The sequence below is a fragment of the Xiphophorus maculatus genome, chromosome 10 (genome assembly GCF_002775205.1).
Source record: "Xiphophorus maculatus strain JP 163 A chromosome 10, X_maculatus-5.0-male, whole genome shotgun sequence".
In the NCBI taxonomy this organism is placed as follows: Eukaryota; Metazoa; Chordata; class Actinopteri; order Cyprinodontiformes; family Poeciliidae; genus Xiphophorus; species Xiphophorus maculatus.
Window position 1 is genome coordinate 13,303,617 of NC_036452.1, and position 27,306 is coordinate 13,330,922.

General features: G+C 37.0%; 1 protein-coding gene across 6 annotated transcripts in view; it reads left to right on the forward strand.

The window, feature by feature from the left end:
* sdk2 (sidekick cell adhesion molecule 2) overlaps nt 1-27,306 on the forward strand; it is a 321,139-nt gene that overhangs the window by 197,126 nt on the left and 96,707 nt on the right. For all 6 annotated transcript variants that reach the window (XM_023341209.1, XM_023341207.1, XM_023341210.1 and 3 more), the window contains exon 2: nt 15,813-15,972. In XM_023341209.1, the coding sequence (XP_023196977.1) occupies nt 15,813-15,972 (160 nt within the window). The remainder of the gene's footprint in view (nt 1-15,812; nt 15,973-27,306) is intronic.

Below are 27,306 nucleotides of genomic sequence, written 5' to 3' on the forward strand. Positions count from 1 at the left end.
TCGGCTCCTTAAAGGATGTAGAAAAAAGAAAACTATTTTCGATAACCTCTTTAGAGCCTCCTAAATCTCAGCAGCAAGCAGCTGTAGACGCATCATTCTATCCATCTTAGCCACATCTTGTTCTTTTATTCTATCTGCTGATGATAAGTTACACGCAGCAAGACATATCTGTCTTCACTGGCGTCATCCCAAGAGTCTTGAGCGTGCTTTAAAAAAAAAAAAAAAACCTTACACAGATCCTCCTACACATACAGAATGCTTTGTGGATTTTTCCCCAGTCTGCTACTGAACATTTGACAGATCTTGGTGTACTTTTCTGATGAGTGGCTAAGTGTGCAGGAGCACTTTGTGAGAGAAAACTAAGATTAAAGTGTGTAAGGAAAACTAGGTTTCTAATGGTTTGTCTGAACTTTTGAAGTTGAATTTTCTGTTTTAGCAAGAATCAAGCTCTGCCAGATGATTACCTTTAAGGCTGACAGTTTTTCTTACGTATTCTTCTTTATTTTGTTTGTTCTTCAGCAGATTGAGATACAGAAGGGATAAAAAAGTTAACTAGTTAATGTACTGTATGTTTATTTAAACTTTGGTTTTTATACAATGAATGTAAAATGAAAGTACATCCAACTTTATTTCTAGGGTTTTACATGCAGAAAAATTTCAGATTTTTATTATATTGTAAATTATTAAAATGAATCCTCAAGAGTACAAAACACAATTTCACACTGTCATTATTTATTGAACAACCATAAGTGGAATTGAAAAAGATCTGCTTAAAAAAAAAAAAAAAAAAAGCAGCAGGATCATCGATTAGTTCCTTTTTTTATTTATCATACTCTCAAATCGCTGTGGAGGAAATATTAGCCCACATTTCTTTGCAGCACTGTGATATTTTCTTTTTCAGCCATTCTGCTATAAATTTTCTGATTTGTCTTGGGATAATTCTATTAATGACAAAGTTAGGATCAGATTTAGCTGCTAGATGTGACCTCACATTTGACTCGAAAACACAAAGTTATGCAGATGTTACCTTTTTGACTGTCAGATTCCTATTTTCTGTGGCTGCAAAACATGCAGAATTATATTTTATTCCACCCCCATGCTTAATTGTTCTTATAAGACTCTAGTGCTAAAATGCTGTGTTTGTTGTTACCTCATACAGTATAAAACTGTGTATTATGACCAAACATGTTTTTGTGTCATCTATCTGAAGGACATTTTTCCAGAATGTAACTGATTCATTCAGATGCAACTTTGCAAATATAAGTTATTCTGCCATATCCTTTAATATTCTTTAGAGAAAATAATTGTTATCTTTGGAAACACCCTAAACAAGCAATACTTGTTCAGTTTGTTCTAATTGTACCCTCATGAATAGTATGATCTTGCTTGATCTTGGACGAATTTCCTGAATGAATAGGAATATTGATGGTTATCTTAAATGTTTCCTGCTTCTTAATAATGTCATCCTCCTCCACACAGACACACCCCCACACTCCCCCACACACTGAATATGCATTCATAACAGACTAAAGAACAATTTGTCTTTGTGGTTCTATGTCTGCACTACTTCCAATTTTATTCTGCCTTGCCAATTTTTGCAGTCCTAGAGTGAAAGAACCCCATATTCTGAGTGCAACATTTTTGTCTACTACTTTCTCAAAAACCAGATTGCCTTGCAGAGTTCAGAGAAAAAATATGACAGTAAACTGTCTGTCCAGAGCCTGCAGGGTCCATTGCAAGAAAATATCCCATCCTAATACCCACCCGAGGCTGATGGCTTAGAGTTTCTGTGTGCAGTGATGTAAATAAGACCCTTGTTTTCCCCCATAACCTAATCCTCAGACTTTATTATGAAGTGTAGCGAATGCTTTTTTCCTCTGGTCTTATAATCACCGTGCTCCTCCAACCCACTTTCATCTTTTCATACTCCTCTTTTATGCATTGTCCAACCTCCCCAACCCACCAGTAGTTTCCAGTGACCTGACTGTGTGGACACAATATGCTGGGGCCTGCTCGTAAATAATGCAGAAAACCAGAAAGTCATTAATGAAAGATTACAGATTTATTTAATAGTCAAAGTGAGGTCTTATTCTGTGACCATAGCAACAAACATAAAGACCAAATTTAGGCCCCTGTAGCAGCATGAGTGATTATAATAGGGTTTTGTATACACACTCCCAATCAGACTTTTGGACTTCTCCTATAAGGAGTTAGGATAAAGTTGTTGTTTTTTTTGTTTGCTTTTTTTTTTAAGTTCAATAATGGAAAGCATTTATGTCTAGTTATTATGTAATCATAGGCTCGCTTCTGGTGCTAACTGTCTCCTTAAACATGCATAGTTAGCCAGTGGAAGCAAGTAGAGGACATAGACCAGCGATGATTGCTCTGTGAAAATGTAGCAGCAGGTCAAACAAAAATGTGTAAAGTAAGATAAGAAGGAGCTAATTGGCTTGCTGAGCAGTAAAAACCAAAGACCTTTGTTCCTTTGGCTTAAATTAGATATGCCCTTCATTAGGTGAGTAAAGACAGGGGACAGACAATTATCATGTTTATTGGAAAGGGGGGTCATACCATTAGTGCATATTTTGCAAGGTAATAGAAGAAGACCTCAAATTTTATATGTACACAGCTCGCAGTACAAGAGGAAAAAGACAATACTTCCTACAGAGACAGGAATTATAAAGATGGCATGATTAACAAGAGTCCAGTATCCAGGGAAATGGTAACCAGTTAGTGTCTACTTGTTGTTAGAAATAAAAAAGCACTAATATAGACATGTACATAATGAAACACAATGCAAAAGGTGCAAATGTATGCAAGGGACCACTCAAATGTTTTTTTTTAAATTTTTTGTCACATCACAGCAACAAACCTCTGCTTTCTGCTCCAGCACAACAGAGAAATGTAAAATAAAGATGAATGAAAGACTTAAAAACTGATGTTCATAGATGCCCTTTATTGGATCTGTCTACAACTATTTTGTAAAAACATATTTGCATAAGAATTTTGTCTCTTTTTGAGCAGTTCTGTCAGAGACATCCCATAAAAGACTTGGAACTAAGAATGGAGCAGAAATAACATGTATTGTGCCTGAGTGGGGGAAATTCAAGTGTACGAGATGCAAAGTGCCAGGAAAATAGAGGGATGCAAAATAACACAATGGTAAATATATAAAAACAGAAAATTATAATAAAAGAGGTTGCATTTCCAGCATAGTTAAAAAAAAGAATACTTTATTCAATGAAATTCAAAGAAATTTCCAGTTGAGAATAACTTTAAAAAATTACAATTGTGTGCATAGTTGTGTGTAAATGTGTGGATGTAAAAACACCACTGACCACATATAAGGAGTGTAAAAACTGTTCAAATACATTTACAGATTTGAGGAAAAGATGTTCTAAAACATATTTACTCAAAGGGCTGATCACAGTGTTCGTATTTCTAAAAATAAAAATTCCTTTCACTTCACATTACAGTTCCGCTCTAATTTGCATTGGCTCACCGCATAAAATCTCAATGAAATTTATCAAAGTTTATGGCTGTATTTTTCAGCAATCTACAAAAGTCTCAAGAGGTGTTGGGGTTTTTTAAGCCCTTGCATAATTACATTTCCAAGAAAACACACAAAACTAAAACTACTGAAAGACATAAGGTGTTATTAAGAAAGGCAAATTAAAAAGCCCATTCTTGTAAATTAAAGCCCACTAACATGAGTGTGAAGTGGAATTGCTTCCTGCTGCACTCTGCAGTGAGCAAGTGGTGAGATGCTGGATAATGGCTTCCCCTTCAAACTACCTCAGCCATCAGTTGTTCTAATCATCCTCACTAAGAGGCAATTTACGCAATTATCCCCAAATTTCTCTTCTTTTACAGTAAGTATTTTGTCGAACCACTTTGCTATCCAGCTCTGTGTCCACTTCCACATCGGGAGGCAGAAATTCTGTCTGTGACTCTTTGATCACAAGTATCCCATTTAGTCTCAGAATTTTCCGTCTTGTCACAAATTGGTGGCAAGATTTTGAGAAAACGCTTCATATTGATCTGAGGAACACTTCCAAAGATTTCTTCTAAAACAAAGACCATTTTATTTTAACATGTTACTTAATTGTTATCACTAACAAAGTTGCTACACCAAAGCTATAAAATACACATGGCACTCCCTGTGTAAAAATCACATGCAAAAAAACATACAAATCAACCACTCTCTAATATGACAGATGTCTGCCTCAGTGGAATACATCCATTGGGCTGTTTATTCTAGCAAAACACAATCTAAGTATGAAAAAAGTGTCTACACATCACACATTACACAGGATATGACACAAATGAGCAACAGAAAATTATTGTTTTTATGTGATGGTGACTCCATGGCAATGCTGCCATGGGCAGAAGGTACTTACATTTGCTGCTTGCCTTCTCGTTTGCACATTTAGAACAATTAAATTACTATGAATGCTGCATAACCACTGTAAGAGGATGGTAGGATGAAAATAAATCTGATTGACTGAGATGCAATGATGATCCTTGAGACAAGTGTGAAGAGACAAGTGTGAAATGTGTAATTTTTTGTGTGACATGTCATCATCACATGAGCAACACTTTGCTTAGTTCATTTGCACATTGTGCTGAAAAGATATCTACCTCGTGGGTCTGGAGAGAGTTTGGCAAACACTTCTCAACACCTGGGTGTCGATAGTTTGCATCAGTGTGATTGTCACTAGTGTATATGTTTGCGTGTGTTTCTTAAAGTGGGCTGCTTTACTTTCTATGCAGACATTCCTCTGTTCTTGTGTTTTGTCAGTTCATAGCTGTGGCCTGTCTATACATTATTGAGAAGACAGGAACTTTTCAGATTTCTAGAGAAGAACTGCAGATAACCCCCATGTTTAATGTAGAGTTTCATAATTAGGCCTGACCATCAAATGTGACTCTTTCTGCGTTGTGTACTATTATCTTGAAATGAGCACGGCTCTTTCAGAGCCAAAAATGAAAAACTTCCTGAACATTTTCATATTCACCAAATCTGGCAATTGTTTTTAATTTATTTATTTTCACTAGTAAATAGGCTGTATGGCATCCTCTTGTAATTCACAATACAGCTGTATCGCTCCAATATTTACAGTCGTAAAACCTAACACACACCTATATCCTTTTGCTCTCGTCATAAAATTAAAAGGGTCTTACCATTTATAACAGACCTATTGTTGCATTTGTCTCCGATTTTAAAAGCAACATTTTGTCAAACATGGATTTCTTGAACTGTAATAATCATTAATATCCCCTCCTTTTATCAATGTTTGTGAAATTTCTTTTGGAAATATTAGACAAAGTAATTTTTTTTAATCTTTTTTTTTTTCAAATTTAGAAATAATCAAGGAGTGGAGAAGTATCAAGTTTTAAGTTCCTAGTTGACTATTAATTCCTTTGAGGTTGTTGTTTCCATTTCCTTCCTTCCTTAGTCTGTTCCTCAGTTTTAATTTCATCAAGTGGTCTTCCCCCTGTTAATAGGAGTTACTGTCATGTCTGTGGCTCTTTCAATAAACAAGAAATTGAACTGGTATATACCCATTATATCAATAAAATCAACATGAAGTATTTATTGTTTCATAAAACTATTTACCGTCACATTTATGTAGTTTTCTAACAGCACTACCTACGTTAGCTACGTATGTTTAAGGAGGCTAAGTGTTATAACAAGGTACCACTTACTCCAAGCACATGGATTTTTAAATTAAAAGACCTAAACAGAGCAAAGCTATGTAATATTATCTTTGTTTATGTCATGCAGAACTTTTAGTCATATGATCCCGACACATGAGCTGCCTCTCAGCTTTGTTTCCCACATTACAGGAATTGATTTGCCTTCATAATCATAATAACATAATATGCTCAGTGTACTGTGCTGCACACTCCATCGCTAAGGAGATTTTTATTTCTGGGTCTTGTGGGAAATTAAACCAGTTTGGTCCTGACTTTGCATGCAATCACAATGACACACACACACACACACACACACACGCCCACACGCCTACACACTTGTATAACAATTCACCAACAGAGGAGACAGGTTTTTGTAACTGAGATTGGAAAGCATATATTAGCTGCGGTAACACGTATACGCTTTCATTTTTACGGCTAATATTTACCATCTTTCCTCTGAGGTGATACGTTTTTTCTTTGTTTACCTTTTCCTGGGTTGTTGGTCTTGTTGGTTTGAACCCTGCTAGCTGAGTCAGATGGATGCCATTTGTATAGTACATTCTAAAATTGTGGGCCAGTTTATTCTGTACAGAACCATGAAATTACTTATAATACTTTTAAACTTGAGCTGAATAACAAACTGAAATTAAACTTGCTTTTTTGAGCTGACATTGGAATAGTTTAGCTTTGGAAGGTAAGTGACAAGGACAGCTTATCACTATAGATAAACTTGTAAATTCACAGCACCTATTCTCCTAACCACTCCACTAAAAGACTTCTCATATTTTAGCACGACTTATTGATTTTATCCAATATGCGGGTTCTTTTCACCCATAAATTGGATAAGAAAAACCGTAAAACAGAGAGAACATTTACATTTTTGTGCAAATATAGCAAATAAGCTTTTTATTATTCATAGGAAGTTATTGTAGTGAATTTCATGTCTGCTGTAGGCCAGTGAATCCCAGTGATTTAATCTACTGTCTCTTTTTCGCTGAGATAATACAACTATTGATTAATCAAACTGCTTCTAAGGTTCAAAACCAAGTTTTGAAAATACAGCAAGATACAAAATACAATAAGTAAAGAGTAATAAAGCAATTCATAAGAAAATGCAACAGAATATAAAAAAATAAATACATAAATGATGAAACAACATTCTGGTACTTTGGGATGTCTCAACTTGGCTGATACAGAGGTGCTGTCCTGTATGTTATTTAAGTTAATAAAATTAATACCTTTTTTTTAAGTCAATAGTTTGGCAGTGCTATAAAATAATAATTCATTTCATGAGGATTAAACTGATTCACATTGTGGCAGACTTTGATGTAGGTGACACGGGCTGTTTGTCAAGGTAGCGTTAGAAAGTGATGCAAAAGCATCACTTTCTATTGTTGGCATTAGAACAGTGCTAATAAACAGTTAGCACTGTTAATTGTGCTCTTAGAAACTTTTACATTACTTTTAAGCATGTTTAGTGAATCAGGAATTGGCAGACCTTATGCTCTTTCTTGCTACTATGGCTTGACTGTTAATTCAAGACCAGCCATTGTATTCGCTTGCATGTGACATTGAAAATAATTTGCTCCTTTTTTGATGATATCCCGCTCCCACAACAGTGATTAACTCGGTCAAGACAGTTTCAGCAGCACATCACCTAACACTCACGGATTTTTCATTTATTCCTAGATATATCTTATTTAACACATACAGTCTTTAATACACTCATTTCTTGCTTCCTCTGATGTCCTTTAGCCCACAAGGATTGAGCTCAGATTCCACAGAAATTATGCTAACAGCTGGTATTTGGCTATGAACCATATTTTCCACAGATCCCTACAGCAAAAGGGTGATCTAAATACTGACGAGTCTTGGCATGAAGGCGTTTTATAAATGTGTTCCCTCATTAGTCAGTCAAACTGTAATTTTGTGTTTAATTTGGAATAACCTCTTTGGATATCTGTAAATCGGCATTGAGCTAGTACAATTTTTCTTCAATTCTTTTTGATTTTTATTTTTTTAAGAATTTCTAGTTTATAGCAGTAAAAGCATTAAAGACAATATTTGTAGGTAACAGTGTAAGCATAAAACAGTTTTTATGCATATCAGTTTATGTGTAAGTCACACTATTTCTTCTGGATTCTTAAATTTTTGCCAATGAGTTTATTAGCAAAAAATAATTTTGAATTTGTCAACCTAATCCCTTAGGTCAACATTTGCTTCACAAAATAGATTGCCAAAAGATTGTGGTAAAGTACACAGTCAATCATTTTTGCATGTAGATTGTCTGCTACTGAGTCAAATTTTTCTGACCACATCATGTTGTGGCTTTGGACTGATACAGACCAACATTTTGGAGAAAATGGACCAGTTTTGTTGTAGGACAGTCTTCAGGCTGCTGCAGAGTCACAGACAAGGAGGAGAAGTCATTACTGAAGCATCAATTTACCAGAAAGTGCTAACATTTGTTCATGAAAATAGAATGGCAATCAACTGATGAGTGTATAATAATTTCAGTCATATGTACAGTTTATCTGCATGTTGAAAAAAAAAAAACAGCAGCTGGCCTGGATTTGATTGTCTCTTAGGGAACCGTAAAATATCAGACTGCACTCACCACACGCTCATCTGCCAAACCCTTCTCTCAAGTATGCAGCAGATACACACAGAAAATTTACAGCTCTGTGCTGACATACATATTCAGCCACACTTTGGAGCCATTCCCATCCAGTGTTCACACTCAACCCCCCCCCCTCCACACACACACACGCACGCACACACCCAGCAAGAGGGCCAGACCAGTGTGCTAAATAAAGACAGACAGTGGAACAGATTTTCACACCCAGCGGGACCATTAGCAGCACAGTCAGACCACTACCAAACTTCCATCCTCATCAGCATCACAAACACATTTTGACACCTGCCATCAAAGAGGAACACACATTGCGCAAAAAATAAACAAATCACACACTTTTCCACTCGTATCCAGGCATACATAGGGAGCACATTAGTATTCGATGCATAGCTTGTTGGGACTGCCAGCAGTTTGTCTGCATGTGTTGTGGGGCCCCCAGGCTGTACCTGAAAAATGTTTGCCATGTCCGATAGCGCCGGTCCCATGAGGACTGAGCTAGGAGGGCGATGGATACACACGGGTGCCACCGCAACACAGCTGTCCTCAGGGAACTGGAAAATACCTCTCTGTGAAAATTTATACACTGCATTTTGCACTTGGTGTGCGCCGCCTGGGAAAATGCATCATCAGTTAAACTGGTCAACTCTCAGACATGTTTGGGTAATCTTTGGTACACCTACTCACACAATGTGGCATGGTGCAGACCAGCTCTGAATTTGGTCTGAGAAAAGGAAACATTGGCTCTTTGTGAGCAAGTTCACACCTATATTTAGCTCCGTTCAGGTCACCCAGAGTTGATGTTAATAAAGCAAACATAATTCCTCTATTTGTGATAGATTTCACTTTAAATAACACATCTGTTTATTTATTTAGTGTAAGTTATGGATTCATCCGGCTGCAGGATTTTAAAAGGAATTTGAGTTGACATTTTAGATTTAACATTCCCCAGTGTTCGGTATCTAAAACACATTATGCAGATTAATTATATATATATATATATATATATATATATATATATATATATATATATATATATATATATATATATATATATATATATATACAAATTCCCTTCACACCCACCGCGGATGGTTCTTATCCTCTGAGCTCGGGTCCTCTACCAGAGGCCTGGGAGCTTGAGGGTTCTGCGCAGTATCTTGGCTGTGCCAAGGACTGCACATTTCTGGACTGAGATGTCTGATGTTGTTCCTGGGATCTGTTGTAGCCATTGGTCCAGTTTGGGGGTGACTGCCCCGAGGGCCCCGATGACCACAGGCACCACTGTGGTCTTCACCTTTCAGGCCCTCTCCAGTTCCTCCCTGAGGCCCTGGTATTTCTCTAGTTTCTCGTGCTCCTTTTTCCTGATGTTGCAGTCGCTTGGTATTGCTACACCTACCACAACGGCTTTCCTCTGTTGTTTATCCACTACGACGATGTCTGGTTGGTTCGCCATTACCATTTTGTCTGTCTGGATCTGGAAGTCCCACAGGATCTTAGCTCTGGCGTTCTCCGCCACCTTTGGGGGTGTTTCCCACTTTGATCTCGGGGTTTCCAGTCCATATTCTGCACAGATGTTTCTGTACACTATGCCTGCAACTTGGTTATGTCGTTCCATGTACGCTTTCCCTGCCAGTATCTTGCACCCTGCTGTTATGTGCTGGACTGTCTCAGGGGCCTCCTTGCACAACCTACACCTTGGGTCTTGTCTGGTGTGGTATATCTGGGCCTCTATTGCTCTGGTGTTTAGGGCCTGTTCCTGGGCGGCCAGGATGAGGGCCTCTGTGCTGTCCTTGAGTCCAGCTTTTTCCAGCCATTGGTAGGATTGGTAGGATATATATATATATATATATATGTGTGTGTGTGTGTGTGTGTAGCTTGTTATTTTATAAAGTGCCTCTCCAAGTTATAAATTCTCACCCAGGGGCATGCATTTGTACCTGAGACCATTCTCATTAATGAGTGAGCTGATTTAATAGACTGTGTTCTGTAGAAATGGTTGTGATAGTGACACACTAACCTGTGCATGGGCGCACAAACTAACATGCCCCAGCTATGAGTCGACCTGGGCCACGGCCGCTGGGAGAATCCTCCTGGCTGAGCAGCATGCAAATGAGCCGTCCCTGCCATAAGCTAATACATATGTGTTGATAAGGAAGCACACAGGGAAGAAGTGGGAGATTACATTGAAATAAGTGCATTAGAATATACTTTGCATTTTCAAATTTGGAAATGTATAATAACATTCTTATGTCAAATCTTATTGTGAATGTGGATAAATGCATTTGGGAATATGTTTATTTCTAATACCTAATACTGGAAATTAAATGCCATTTTAATATTTTATTGTGTAACCCTTCTGACAAGTTTGTTTTGCATAATTTTATAAACAAATTTAACCTTCTTTACATCTTACATTTCTTTTCTTGGAGTATACTGCAGTAATATTAAAATTTCAGTAAGGTTTTAATCTTTAAAACCTTACTGAAATTTTTATATTTTAAAATTTAAACTTTTCTCTGATAGCAATCTGGACAATCGTTTCCCTCTTTGCCCAAAAGGATGAGATGTCTATGATTTACAAAAACAATTTGAAATGTGGACGCCTCAATCCATCTCAGATGAGCTCGGGCCAAGAGAATCCAACGGTGTTTCTGGGTGTTTTTGACATGTGGCTTTCACTTTTGATGGTGGGTTTTTAACTTGCACGTTTACACATAGTGATGAACAGTGTTCACTGACGATGGTTTTCTGAAATGTTCCTGAGCCCAATTGGTAAGATTCGTGCATTCAATGTTTGTTTTCAGCCTTGCCACTTACTTGCAGAGATTTCTCCAGGTTCTCTGAATCTTTTGATCATTTTATGGACTGTAGATGAAGAAATCCCCAATCATTTTACAATTGTAATGTTGGGAAACATTGCTTTTAAACTGTTGGACTGTTTGCTCAGTTTTTCACAGACTATTGAACCTCGCCCTATTGTTGCTTGTGAATTTCTGAGCTCTTTGTGGATGCTCCCTCTATATACAACCAGGACATTCACTTGTTTCCAACTAACCTGGTACTCTGTGGAATGTTCCAAAAAAGTGTTTTCTGACCATTCCTAAATTTCCCAGTCTTTTGTTGCCCCTGTCCTGAAGTTTTTCGAATGCATTTCAGGCATCAAATTCCAAATGAGTGAATATTTGCAAAACATTTGAACATTAAATATCTTGTCTTGTAGTGAGTGTAGTATTCATCATATTCTATTCTTATAAGGATAAGAACAGACTGTATGTGTGTATTTCTATATACGTATATAAATATATGTCTATAAATTTACATGCAGTTGAGGTCAAAGCTATTAGCCACCCTATAAAATTTTATTAAGTTTTATAATTTTTCAATAGAGCTTTTCCGAGCCTATCTATTTTGGATGCATACATGAATTTACTTTACACACAGAAACAAGATGTTTCTTTAAAATTTGCTCTTTTTTATTGAATTATACAATAACTAAAAATGATTGATTAAGGTCTAATTATGTTACATTACAAAGACCTTGCATTTTAACTAGGGCGTGTAAACAATGTATTTATTGTCTTCCATCTTTTGCTTCAGTTTTTTCATTTTATCTTTGTGCTAATTTTTGCCGCACTTCAGTTTTCTATTATCTTGTTTTTACTCGTCTGAGACCTCGCTCCAGTAGTGGGCTTTTTTCGTTTTGACTTCTGCCGTGTGGAGGCTTTCTTCATGTTTGACTTGCTCAAGGGATCAGAATTTCACAGAACATAACACTTTCAGAATGGCAAAGGGCCCAATTTTGAACTAAAGAACACAAGGTAGCAATGTGAGCTGAATCTGATGGGTCAATATGTTGTGGTACTTTATCGAATCTGCTCCGTTTTCTTGTAGTCTCTATAAATATTTATTGTTAGCACACCGGGTTGCAAAAAGTCAGGAGTCAAACCAAGGAGCATCTAACGAATATGCTTCAATAGGTTGCTGGAGTTTATGAATATTCAATATTAATTCATGGAGATGAATATACTTCTGAAGCTTATCTCTCGTTTTGATATCTGTTTTGTGTCTGATTTATCACCCCCGATTACATTTTAATAGGAGCAGATGAGTTCACAATCAAAGAAAAATATTACGGTCTTTGCTGCTCCTTTAGATTGACATAAAAATAGACCTGGATGGTTCATAGCTTCTCGTGTATAAACAAGATCCTGTTAATTAGGTTAAATTTACAGAGTATATACTGTAGTCATATGCAAAAAGTTTTTCTGCCTCTTTATTGCTCATTAACACACCGCCGACGAAAATAAAGTTGGAGTTCTGTTTTGTGTGTCAAGTAAAATTGTTTCTCAGACCATCAGATTCTTATTTGAAAGGCATTTTGGAGAGTTCTCATTGCTATTGTTCCAGGACATTTGGAACAATATCAGACAACAGCATCATAGATTCTTCACCATGCTTAACAGTGGGCATGACAAAATTTCCTCATGGACGTTCTCGGGTTTTATCCCTCTTTGTTACACCAAATTTAACTCCAGGTAAGCCCATTAATGTATCCACCTCCTGGTAATATGCAGTGGAAGGCATAAGAAATGTGAATAAAAAAGCATTAAAATCATCTGCTAAAGTCTGACATCATTAGTACAGAAAAAAAACTACATAAAATAGAGTCTGCCACTGATTAAATTACTCCAGTCAGGGAAATTATAAAAAAAAAAGCTTTCTTTTTTTAATCAAGAAAAGTTACTGAAGCTGTTTAACTTGTAGAAATATATTTAGCTTCTCAACCTTCATCAAAACATGAATGGAAGTACTTGAACAATGTTCTATTTTACTCCATTTTGCATCATAAGTGTGTCACACCAGAGAGTCCTGCAACTTTCTACATGGGTCTAAATGTAAAGTTGCGATAAACTGCCCTTTCACGTTGGCAAACATAGTTTGAATTGGGCCCCATTTATTTAGGCATCCAGGTAAAACTTCTATAAAAGTGTTTTGATTCCTTCAATTGTCAGGACCTGAGTGACAATTCAGGTCCTTCACCTGTGTGAAGAGAATAATTTACAAACAGCAATATTTCAATTGCAACACAGCTGAAGTATTTTTAAACTTGTGGAGCCATAACACAGCAGCAGGTTCTGAATTTTAGATGATGAACAAATATGTCAAGGATAAAAGTCAAGATGGAAAATTGTCCCTGTTTTCTGATCTCCAATTCAGAAACTAAAAATAGCACATCGAATACCTAAACACATTCAAATATCCAGATTGAACTGGTCAGATTGATCTGACCAATTTAAGCAGAATATCCTACTGTTTTCATTCATCATATAGGAACCCTTTGAAATAAATCTGATTTTCTTATTGCCCTTAGTCCATTCACATTAGCAGAGTATGAGCTGTGATACAAATTACAGTTCAGCTTTCTCACAGTTACAGAGTTTAAATATCTTACAACCTTAAAAGGAAACTATAACCTACAAACTGCTATGCATTTAAGTTTTTTTTAGAAAGCGGGGGAATTAAGCCATTACTTCCACAAGTACTACATCTAAACCTTTAACTGGTAGAGAGGCTTATAAATCATATTTTGTCCCTCACTTTGTTTAACTTTCATCTCATATATTCATCCTCATTTCTTCACTCTTATCCTTCTACCTCCAGTGAATTTTGCCGAGCCGGCATAGAGGAACCAAATATCAGCACTATACATCATTTTGACAGTTTAATTTCAATGCCTGATTATCAGTCAATTTGATAATTATACTATCCAACCATCCAATTAATGTGTTCTATATTTACAATGATGATCAAGTAAGCTCTCCATTTTTACACCGTTTATAAAGGATGAGCTATTGGAACCAAGAGGGAGCTTGACAGCTTCCCTCCAAGGCGCCTTGATTGAGATATAAAAATCGGCATCACCACGTTCACCCTCCAGAGAAGTTTCACCAGTCTGCCTCCACCCATGCCTTCACACTCAACAGAGCATGTTGGGGAATCACAACAAGAAGGAAAGACGGAGCGAAACGGAGCAGAGTCAAAAGGATGATCAAAGGATTTCACACCTCCTCCTTGGCGTCTTTCCTCTGGTGTCTGCTTCAGCGCAGCTCAGAGGGTGAGTGGTGCACTGTGCCAGTGAGTTACTGACACAGAAACACACAGAGCACCAAGATGCAGGACCAGCGCTTCATGACTTCATGCCTCGCTCGCTCTTTGCTGTTAGCTGGGTGTCTCAGTCTCTCTATGAGCGAGTCAAAATCACGCAGCACAAGCAGCAGTGCATCGTGGGGGATTAAGTAGCTGCAAATGGGACGTGGTGAGGAAGGAGTTTTCGTCTGAAGTGTGAAAGGCTTTTCCAATACAAAATGCTATGAATTTTATTGGGGTTTTATGTGGCGGACCAGCAATAAACCAAAACAGAACCCTAAAACTCTGCGTAAAAATCTAAAAAGTGTGGTTTGAATTTGTATTCAACATCTCAAGTCAATACTTGCAATTTAAGGTCTACTAAGGGTATGTCTTAACCATTTCCCATATATAGAGACTTTGACATTTTATACATCAAGCTCAGTCTGGATAGAGAGTTTTTGTGAACATCAGTTTTAAGTCAAGCCTCAACTGGATTTAGATCTGGAAATTGACTGGGTCATTCTAACACAAGAACATGTTTTGATCTAAAGCAGTGGTTCCCAAACCTGGACCTTAAGTATCCCCATCCTGTATGTTTTAGATGCGTCTTCATTTATCAGTTAAATCTCACATCTTCCCAAACATTGCCAAAGCAAAGCATCCATGGAGCATTGTCCTGCTACCACCTTGTTCCACAGTGGAGACACTGTGTTCAAAACAATGTGCAGTGTTTGTTTTCCACCACCTGCAGTAAAGCCAAAAAGTTACATTCCAGACTCTGGACACCTTCTGTACACATTCTCTACATTGCTAACTGGAAACCTCACATGGGATTTCTTATGGCTTTCTTCCCAAAATAGCTTTCTTCTTTTCACTTTTCTATTTTTGCCAATTTTGTGAAACGTGTCACTAATAGTTGCCATTTCAACAGATTGTCCTACCTGAGCTGTGAATCTCTGCAGCTCTTTCTGCATAGTGTGCATGACAAGGTCCCAGGTTTTGTTTGTAGAATATATTTAACAGTTAAATAATCAACTGTAAAATGTATCATTTTAAAGGTTTTGAAAATGCTATATGCTTGCTTTACGTGAGAATCATGAAAATTAAAAAAAAATAAATGTTCTTGGTTGAGGATATCTCCCACACATTTTTTTTTTCACTCTGACAATGTTTAATTTGTATCATCAAATTGTGTAAATTTGTTTCTCAAAGGAAAAGAAAAGATGTGAAATTTAGGAGTGGGTGTCCTTCATTCAGGTGTTATTTTTATCAACCTTATTTAGAAGCACGGTGTCTTTTTACAAACTACCCTATAATCATATTTTTCTTGTTCCTCTAATTTTCACAGATGATGTGCCTCCCTATTTCAAGACAGAACCAGTGCGCAGCCAGCTGCACCTGGAGCGCAACCGGTTGGTGCTGACCTGCATGGCGGAGGGAAGCTGGCCGCTGGAGTTTAAATGGATCCACAACAGCACAGAACTGACACGATTCTCACTGGAATATAGGTGAGTGCAAAATCAATTAGAAATGATTGGAGTCATCATCTATGTTGCCACAAATTGAATTATCTACCTAACCATTTTAACTATTTCATCCATTGTGAATGGACATGGGAGCTTTTAATCGAGATAATCAAGCTTTTATTGGCAAATACTGATTTCTGGTTTTTCTTCATTTCCACCCTTCCTGTTCTAATTTAACTTGATTCCTCTTTTCCTTTAAAGAAAAATAACACTGTAGACTCGTTTGTGTAACCTTTGTTTTAATTTACAAATTAAACGTAGCACACATCAACCATCAGAGATAAATAAATGCTGTTTGTCCTTTATAAGATAATGTGTTTGGAATCCAAGGGAAAAGATTATCTGACTTATAGAAGCCCCATCCAGCCCTCTTTAGCAGTGGTCCAGTAACATTGTCCAAACCCACCGGTGACCTGTCTTCATCTGCCTCACATCAGATGAAGAAAATGTAATTTGATGAGTCTGTGCAGACATGTATTGCAAAGGTCTGAAACTTGTTACATTCTTTTAATGGTTCACCATTCATTAAAGTCACAGGCATGTGTGACTCAACAGCCTCATAATGGGCCTTGAATATTGAAATGTACTGAAAGTTTAATCTAACTCCCATTGGTGCATTTGTCTCGTAACTTCACATTGCAATCAGCTAAACCATGCCCTTTACGGTGAAACTTTATGTATTGTATTTAGATCATGCTGATTAACGCTCCCTTTAGATGTTATACGTCTATGATGTTTTAAGATTCAGCTTATCTAAAATTAATGTGATAAAAAGTGAAATTGCATCTCCATGTGTTAAACCCTTTTGTCACCTTTAAAAGTTTTGTAGTTACTTTTCTACATTTCCCCTCACCATTACAATACTCCGTATGTGCATTATCAAAGCAAGCTTTACTGTTTTATCAGGCATTTGCCAAATAAATAATGACTTTCGATTTAGATTTTCTATTTTTATTGCCTTTGCCTCACTCCTTCCCCTCCGGGCTCAGTGACCTCCATCACTGTCTCTGGAGAGGCTGCAAACAAGCAGGAGGCGTGAATGAGGGTTAGGGTAGCAGATAAACCGCCTTTAATGGTAACTGGAAGATCCTAATCATGTGGCAAACATTGCTCTTATCTTGGGCAACAGTGTGTCTGCACCGTGAGCTTCCGCTGCAGTGTAAATGGAGCACTGGAGGGCTGAAGGAGAGCTTGCTGACACACGGCTGATCTTAGCTGAGCTGTTGTGCTCATATGTGAGGGAGCAAATGAATGTGGGGGGAAAAAAACAAAACAAAAAAAAGAGGCTGGACATACAAGCAACATCCGCCTTGTTGATGGAGCACCTTTCTCTGGAGATAGATAAAACCAGAATGGAGGCAGCAGCTGGGTAGAAAGGGCAGAAGTGACACACATACAGTATGCCTGAACAATTGATTTGAATGGACTGTACTTGAAAACAACACAATCTGCTGGAGCCTCAGTGCCCCTTCAACTGGGATTCTAGGTGGACGACTGAGTGATGGAATACGTTTTTAAGCAAGCACTCTATAGGGACAAAGTTTGATTAGCAAAAGTATTCATACCCTTTGAGCTTCATCACTTTTTGATGCATTAAAACCACAAGGTGAACTTTTGCCCTAGTCGTTTGTCATTTTTTGCTAAATCCCTCGAGGTTTACCTCCATCCATCTTTCCATGAACTCTGACAAGCTTCTCTTTGTTATGATGCCACAACCAGTTCTCGCTATAGAAATAATGTATTTGGATTCATATGCAATGTTTTGTTTTTTTCCTGCACTGCATATGATATGGCTTTCAGATTATTTCGATAGCCTTGTCTGTGTAGATCGCTCTTTCCGATTTCAGGTGATGGATTGAACGGTGCTCTATGGGATGTTTAAGCATAGGTCATTGCTTTATAAGCTAACCTTGGTCTACATTTCTTTAGCACAAGACCCTACCATTTTAAGATACAACTTTTAACATCCAATATGGGTAACTGAAAGCACTTAGTTGTACTGTTTTTTTATTTGTGGGTGTCAGAGGAAAGGGGTCTGAACATAAATGCATGGCTAACCTTTCTGAATTCAGAAACAATGTTTCATTAGTACATTTAACCATTAGGTGATACTCTGTGTGGGTCTGTCACAGATGGTAGTGTCTCACTGTTTTAAAAGACAAAGAAAATATGCCAATATTGAAAAAGGCAGTGTGTATTGATGTTCTTGTTTATTAAATAAATTGACTTCATGATATATTACATTGTGTACAGCTGTTCCTAAGGGCAGTTTTGTCTTCATACTCTTCCTCATTCCTCAAGTCTGCCTTTTTGTTTGTGCCAAGAGAGTATTTGAGCAGCACAGACCCCCATATTAATGAGGTTATGGATAAGGTCCCCGGTGCTGAGTGCTGCTTTAAATATTGACACCATGCGACTTGACCTTGTGTCCTCTGGCGAGCGATCGATACTGCAAGGCCTGCGTGGGCATTATTATTCAACACATAGGTAGGCGAGTGAGACAGAAAGTGTTCTGGAGGAGGAAAGCAAGTGGTTCCAGTCTAAGGAATGCTGCTCTCAGGAGAGATCTGGATTAGCATTGACTGCTGTCACTCAAGAGTACCTGCAGACAATGTTTGTCCAGCATTCTGCTGTCTCTGTTACCTCCTCCACCCCATCCACTTTAAGCAATTTTATAGATTATGCACCAAATTACTGTTCAACTTTGTCACAATTAAGGATTAGCATCAGAGGGGAAGATCACTTGAGAAATATCCTGTGCATTTGTCTTTGGTAAATCGATAAGTGCACAACTACAGATCACTGCAACTTTCTGTCTATTCAAATACCTATGGGGTTAGGCTCTGGTACTTTGCTTGTCTTTATCCTGCCAGTTAAAATAGAACCTTAATTAAGAGAGTTAATTATTAATTAAATCTCAAGAGATGATATTGTTTGTCAATTGGTTCTTGGCTGGATTGCTGAACTGAGGACTCTCCTTGCATGAGAAGGAAGCTTGTTTTTTTTTTTTTTCTTTGTTTCTACTTCATTGTAGAAAACGAAAAAAACAATCTTGAACACGCAGTCTTTTAATCAACAGATGCTCACTGCATGAGATGGAAAAACCACAAAGGAAGAGGTTTTGACAGCCATGGCAGACTAAATTCCTGCTGATGGACTTTTGATTTTTATCTGCTGGCTCATTTTTTTTCCCTTGTTGTTGTCAGTTTTGGAGGAGAGAATATTATCCCCCCCTACGGTACAACTGCAACAAAAGAAGAGCTTTTAACCATCAGGAAAAAAAATTAATAAAATAAAATGCAGAAAATGAGATTAACACTTTGACAGCTAAAGTAATCGAGTGTCACTTTTGTGTCTCTGGTAATAACTTGTCTCTGGAAATTAAATGTGGTGATATCTTCTGAAATATTCATTGAAGACATTTGTACAATTTCCAAATCCAGGAACGGGTAGGTGCTCCAGGCAAAAATATAGATTCGTTTAAAGTTGTGTATTTGCTGAAAAGACCTACTTCAATCCTCTGTTCGCACTTTTGATTTCCCTTTCATCCTCCGCCTTTGTTCATTCTCTCTGCCTCGGTTTAATCCACTTATATATGAACTACCATCAAGCATCCTAAACAGGTATAATTTCATGGTAGGACTGAACAAATTAACACAAGTTCAAAACAATATTATTCCACGTCTTAAGGGAAGAAATGACAGACCCAGCTCACTACGTGGATAAAGACGAGGAAAGAGCAGGAGGAAAATAGAAGCAGATGTCAGCATGTGTGTGCATAGTATTTTTTTTTTTTGCCTTTCTACTTTATCTGATGAAGTGACAGTCACAATGGATTTTCAGGAATTCTGTTTTCACTGGGGATAAACCCCTTTTTATCTGCCATTAAACAAAATTTTGTTATAAACTCTTAAAAATGTGATTGCGATTGGACTAGAATGTTACTAACAACCTATTTTCCTGCCAGAAGAGAAAAACGTTTATGTGAGTATATTGAACTTAATGTGGCTGCGGATGAGTTTCATTCCATATTCCAATGTTCTTTGTATTATGAGAAATAATTTCTTTATCATGATTCAACTGAAAAAAACCCCATCTTCTCTGTTTTGGATGTCTGCAACATACATGTTAAGTTGGGTGTTTAATGAAAGCTATTTTTGAGTTAGCAACATTCAATGAACAAGCTTGGTGACAAAGACAGAGTTTTGTAGCGTCAATAGTTCATCTTTTGCGTTGTGGAATTCATTTTTTTGCAAATGATTGGCCTTCTTGATATCCTTTAGATGTATGTATATACTGTAAGCAGTATCTTGTGCTGTAGCCTGGGCACTACAGTATGGTGCATGATACTCTAATAAAAAATCAAATGAAATCAAAAATCTTTGCCTAATAAAAAAAAATATTTTGTTATAGCATCTTCCTGGGATCGGTGAAACATGTAGCTTTGGCTCCTGTAACTGAAAAATCTCCACATTGAGTTCCTTTCTGTGTTTTGTTGGAGTACATATCTTTAGTTTGCTCCTTTTTTTTCTTTTAGATGTTCTGCTTCATGGTAAACCAAAAGCATGTTTTTCTTTTTGTTCCATTCTTTGTTAATTAAATGAAATAGAAAAAAAAACAAGAAAAATGCCAAATTATGTTTTGTAACTTACAAGCTGTTTTTTTATTTTACTTTGATCCATTATTTGCATTTTGCAGTTTGAAGAGTAAAACAAAATATAAAAATATTTCAACAAAAAAAAAAAAAATTAGGACAAAAAAGCATTAACTGATCAACTGATTGGGAATTTTTAGGGTTTTTGTCATCACTGTAGCTCTATTACCATCAGTCTAGTTTTTACAAAAGCGCAAGAGTAGCATCCAGTCGCAGTACATCAAGTCATCACATCAGGGCACAGCTTGGACACGGCATTTCTCCCTGGATGCCTCTAATGGATTCCTGGCCAAAAAAAGCCCATTTTCTGTCTCGCTACTTTCTTCTTTACAGCCTCCAGAAACAATAGATTTTCTTTTGAACTTTCTTTCCTCTCTTACCCTTGGACTTCATCACTCTTTGTTTTCTGCGCCTTAGAAGAATGAGTCAAAAGTCCAAGAAAGAACAGGCTGTTGGTTTTATTATGTGCATCTAGAATTACCAGTGCATCACTTTGCTTTAGGCAGGTGTTGAGCTGGTAGGAGTCAAGTTTTGACTATGAATAACTAAAATATTTGCTTAGGGCAATTATTAATAAAACTAGCCAAGCAGTTTAGCAACGATTATTGTTTATAAATATGTGCATGATGAGGCAAATAATAGATAAAGGCATAAGTCTGACAATGGGTAAAACCTTGCTGCAAGGCTGCAGGGCTGCCAACTGCACCACCCTATAACCACACATTAACAGTGGCACAATTATTTACAACTTTGAAAACTCTTAGAAATTACATATAACTGAAGTGACTTTTCAGTTTCAAGATATAACTAAAGGATTAATATGTGCACACCGTGCCCACCATCAAGTGTGCTGAGGGTTCTGTTATGATGTGGGCTTGTTTATCTCATGTTCTGGGAGACTTTTTGTAGTTCATGGCCTTTTGAAATACCAACGCATTTTAAATAAAACAAAAATCTGTTCTCATCGCACAGCAGTTAAAAAGAATTAGATTTAATTAGATGTAAAACAACCTGTTATGAACATTAGTTTCTTTCTGAATCACAGATAAAAGCTAGTTATTTCTGTGAAAGTTGTAACTGCTGCATATTAGGTTGATTATGAATATAAAGATATGTTTCTGGTATGTTTACATTATATCATTTGGGTGTAAAAACCTCCTATTGCAGTTAGATCATAGGTGATAAAAATGTTTGATTTTTTGTGGTGTTACTTTATCTGTTTTCATTTGTAGTGTATTGTTGTATTGTTTTTTTTCCTTGTAAAGTGTCCTTGGGTGTCTTGATAGGAGCTAACAAGTACGGTGCATTATTATTATTATTATTATTATTATTATTATTATTATTATTATTATTATTATTATTATTATTATTATTATTATTATTATTATTATTATTATTATAAATCACAGCACAACAAATACACACCATTAGACATATCAACAAAAAATATCAATATACAGCATGTTCATAAGTGGTTGTATCTGGTTTAGCTCCTTAAGAATATACAAATACGAGGTGCTGTGGTGGAGCAGGGGTAAAGCGGCTGTCACAGGTTCAAGACCTGATGACCTTTGTCGCATGTCTTCCTCCTCTCTCATTACTGACCTTCCTGTCTGACCACTCTCAAATAAAAACCAATAAAACCTTTAAAGAAATTAATGTACAAACACTCCTAGAAATGTTCAGACATCAATGTATTTGGGGGGGAGGGGGTTATTTGACAAACAGACACAAATTAGTTCAAGAGTACAGACAGTGAAGATGGAAAATGTATGTGAACAGATATGTTCAAGTCTTACCACAAATGTTTAGGTTTTGGATAAAGATTTTGGTGGAAAATCAGTCTTTTTTGCAAACTCCTAAGGAAAGGTTGCGGGATTATCCTAGAACTCCAGACTCCATCCATCTCTCAAGCAACAGTGACAATCTCGACTGTCTCAACTGAAGCAAAGTTGCACAATGTGTCAAGCTTTAATAGAAGCAAATGTTTTTCTTAATCAGTTTGTGACATATTAAAATTGCTTGTTAACAGACATAATGATTAGTTATTCTCTTGGCCCATTTCCATTCCAACTGAGAATCGTTTACATGCCGCGGTGTATTACTGTATACCCTCTCCATTTCTTTATGACCACAGTGTGCATAACTTCTGATAGTCACTCCCAAAAAAATAATGGCTAAGGTGATAAAGTTCATAAAATAATCTCAAACTGGTTTTCTGGAAATTAGCAAAAATTAACCACCACAGTCACCAAATCTTAGTCTAATAGCACCTTTGGGATGTTGTGGACGTCGAGATTCGCATCTTTAATTTGCATTCTACAAACTTGCAGTAATTAAGTGACGTTGCCATGAGAATATGAATCAAAATTCCTATGGGGATGTTTTTATCACCCTTTTAAATCTATGCTATGAAAATTTCTGGACATCTTCCAAAGGGAACTCGACACTGGCAGAGTGTAGTAGTTATATGACTTCATAATTAAAGTCAAGTTCAACATAATGAAAGTCATATCGACTTAGACAAGTCACTGTGACATTAACCTCATGGACCCATTGACTTACATGTAAGCATTTTGAGGGTGACAGTTAAGGGGTTAACACAAGAGAGAAAGTGGAATGTGTCTAATAAAGTGGACGAGAAGTACATATTGACTTTCATTTTCATCCAGGATTTTAATTATGAGCTGTTCTCAAGGGTTTCTCCCTACTTTTGTCATTACAGAATATTTAAGAAAACTCTATGGAAATAGTTGATGAAAGTTTTCTAAAGCAGACAGTTGTCTGTTTGTGTTATCCTCCTTAGAGAAGAATAACAGAATTAACATGTAGTAGCTGCTCTCCTCAAAGCCTTTAGACAAATTACCACTATTGATTTCTAGTATCCTAAGGCAGAACACCTCTTCTACCTGTCATGTTTAGTGTATGTAAGCTGTTATGAAGGATGGACAGAATAAAGACTTCTATAATTTACAGGGGATTTTGAACATGACTGAATGCGCTTTGAAAAGACGTCTTTTAAATGTACGATGTACACGGCATCGATTTGTTCTTACAGACATGCCTCTGCCAATGTGCCAACAATTCAGTTGAACTAGTTGATCTACGGTATGGATATTTTAAGTGCTCCGTGAGACAACATAAGACATATAATCATTCTGTTAGAAAATCAGCAGCCTTCCATTATCCATCATCCATAAAATAAATAATTAGGCTGTCAAAACTGCTAATTTCCCACTGCACCTACTTTTGTTTACGCGACACAAGCTGTTGAAAGTGACGTCGCCGTAAGAGAGCTCATTAAACGGAAGTAAAGAAGCGTCAAACTGTTTTATGAGGGCAGTGGCCTTTCTGAAAGCACCAAACTTCAAAATAAAAAAACATATAACAACAAAAATTAACAATTACAAGTTAGCAACCACAGGTTGTCCTATGTTTCTGATTTTTTTTTTTTTTTTCATGATGCAATTGCAGAATGATTGCACTTGTTTTTAGATCAGGTTCCAAATTAATTGCTCTGTTTAGCTGAGAGGTTTTGAAACACCTGGATGAAAGGAAAAGTCTCAAGTGCCAGCAATTGCATTTCCAGTGGGGACTAAGATGTCATCCTCATTGCCTGATGCTCTTTTCTTTTTTCTTTTTATTGATCATTTGCTGTAATTGCAGTGTGGCTTCTAATGCTTGAAAACTGAAGTTTATAAAATGTAAAATTTAAGCTACATCAGAAACAATATCGGAACTAACCTTGGGAACTGGCATCAGACTTTAATGACAGATCATAGCCTTGCCACCTATCATCAGCAATCTCTATCTTTCTCTATTTTCATTATTCCGTCCTCCCTCTCCATCCCTCTCTGAGCTCATTCCTCCCTCTTTTCTCATGTCCCTCTATCCGTCTCCCTGCCACTCCTCCGTCTAATCATTTCTCCTGAGTGGGGCTAATTAAAGGGGATCTGACGGAGTGCGCTGACCACAGGAACATCAATCAATCCCTGTCCGACACAGCGAGCCTCCCCGCCGGCTCCTCCGACCTGCTGCCAACGCGCACAACTCCGCAAAGGTTAATTGTATTCATTATATAAGGGACGGAGTGAAAGAGGGAGGCAAAGAATGAGCGAGAACGCTATCTAAAGTCACCCTGAAGGTTCTGCCGAGTTGGTAAATTTTCTGTAGGCCACAGTAAGGTTAAACTTGGATCAACAACACCACCTGTCACCTGTTTACCTCTTAATCTTTCCAACTAAGACCTTTATGTGGTCCTGTAGTTTCATCCACATGGTGCTCCATCAGCCACTCAACTTGCCTCTCTTCCTTCTTGGCAGAACACATATACATAATTGTATTAATTTAGCTGATGGAACATATGAAAGGCGTCACGCATCATTAATAGAAAATTCTGATTAGCTGATTAAGCCCTAACAGATTCATTTAGACCCTTGGATCCGACTGACGTTACTGGTAATGAGTTTTGATTCTGTTCATTTTTTTGTTAGATATATTAACAGCTTTTCAACACCCTCAGCCATTTGTCACCACAGTCCTGTGTTACTTTGATACCTTCCACTTTTAAAGCACTGATGAAGTAGGTTTATATATATATATATATATATATATATATATATATATATATATAGATTCAATTAAATGCATTTCACTTAACTGTTATTTATTCATTTACCATATTCTTTGGTCAATTTATTTGCCCAGATCAATCCTCAGGTTTTACTAGTATTCAGAACTATAGAACTTTCTAATCTTTCCTTGCAGTAGAACCAAAATCTTCAATGTATTTAATTGGGATTTTGAGTGATTTCCAACATGAAGTGCTGGACAATTAAGTTGAGAATAATGTAGCTTTTTTTTTCTTTATAAATAAAAATCCTAAATGCATGGTGTGACTTAGTAATAAGCCCATCCTGTCCAATCCATCAGAAGTGACTGAGACATTAAATAGAAAGTACCTGTATGCCATTGAATCTGGGTATAACTTCAGTATAACTACAGCTGTTCTTTGAAAATCTTAACCTATTGGGATGGTAAACAAACACCGTCAGGAAAGCAAAGAAACACAGCAAACAGGTCAGATAAAAAGTTATGGAGAAGGTGGTCTCCATTCTCAGTCATCCAGGTCATAAAAATCCTAAGTGATTCAGTGGAGGGCAACTGGACTTCTTCTGTGGTTTCTTTAAGCTGTTTCACCTCTCATCCAAAAGGCTATTTCAGTTCTAAACATGGTTGGAAGTAACAGGCATTTAACTTGGTGTGAATTGCTTAAAAACACCCCAGGGAGACGGCTCAGGGCTGAAGAGTTAAAGGGTTAAGAAGAGTTAGATGTTAAGAAGATAACATTTTGAGTCCATTTCCTCTGTTTAGTGTTGGTTTTTCAAGCTTAACATATAGATGGTGTCTTTCATTTTTCATTCAATCCACCTGTCATCCCTGTTCAAAATATGAATATTGTTGTCATGTAAATAAACCGCTGATTCTTGACCCAACAAAGAAGAGCAAATATCTTCATGAAACAAAAGAAGACTTCTTGCTTTGTACCTAACACTTAGGTATTATGTTTAGTTTCCATCAACTCATGGTGGGCAGCGCAGCAAACATGTGCAAGAAGGATTTCGGCACATTGCCCTGAACACAGCATCCCCATGGTGGTGGCAGCAACGTACTGTGAGAATTTTCTCCTCAGCTGGTAAAGAGAAACTGGTCAGACTTGATGGGAAGATAGATTGATGGAGGGCAGTAATGAAAGAAACAGAACAGAGGTTTCACCTTCCAGCACAACAACAACATACAGGTAGAGTTACAACAAATTTAATAGTCCTATGTTAAAAAGAGAAAAATGTAGACGTGCCTCAAAAACATATAGCAATTGCATGTCATGGGTAAATAGAGTTCATGGCAAAGAGATAAACAACAAAAAGTTAGTATTTTGAAGCAGACCTTTGGACATCTTTCAGATGCTATTAACTTAGTAAAGAAATACAAAACTAACTCTCATATCAGACATTCAGAGACATAAATAATATCAGAGACAGTTTATAATTTATATATAATTTCTACTCTTGCCAAACTTTTACTCTGTGAATGAACACATCCAGCTTGACTAATCACCCTCTACATTTGGTAGAAACAATTAACATAACCGAGGTCAGCCTTATTAGCATAATTACGTTTTCAAGTGGAGCTTTGGATCTGCATTTCCAAGGCCTGAAACTGGGCTGTTGGCACATTGTGAGGCGCTTTCACATGTGAGTGGAAAAGCTAACCAACAGGTGGCTGCTTTGAATGGGGTATTTAGTTTTTTGACACATGAGTGATGACTCCAGATTGATGCCAATAGATGTACGTGAATTGAGTAAATAATGAAAACTATGTCTGTCTGCCCAGCATTCCACATCAGAAAATCAGATAAACAAATAACTTCTAAAGGGAAAAAAAATAACTGTCAGGTTTTCAGTTTTCACCAACAGGGTTTGTTTGTTTCACCATTAGGTTTTGTTTTACCAATAGTTTATTGGTAATATACTGAATGAACATTTATGTGTAACATTTAACTACCTAATAAAAGTGGAAATAAGACTAAAGGCAATTAGGAGTTTCACTATTGACAGTCCACTGCAAGTACTTTGATGATTTTGTTGGGTGGGAGGTTATAA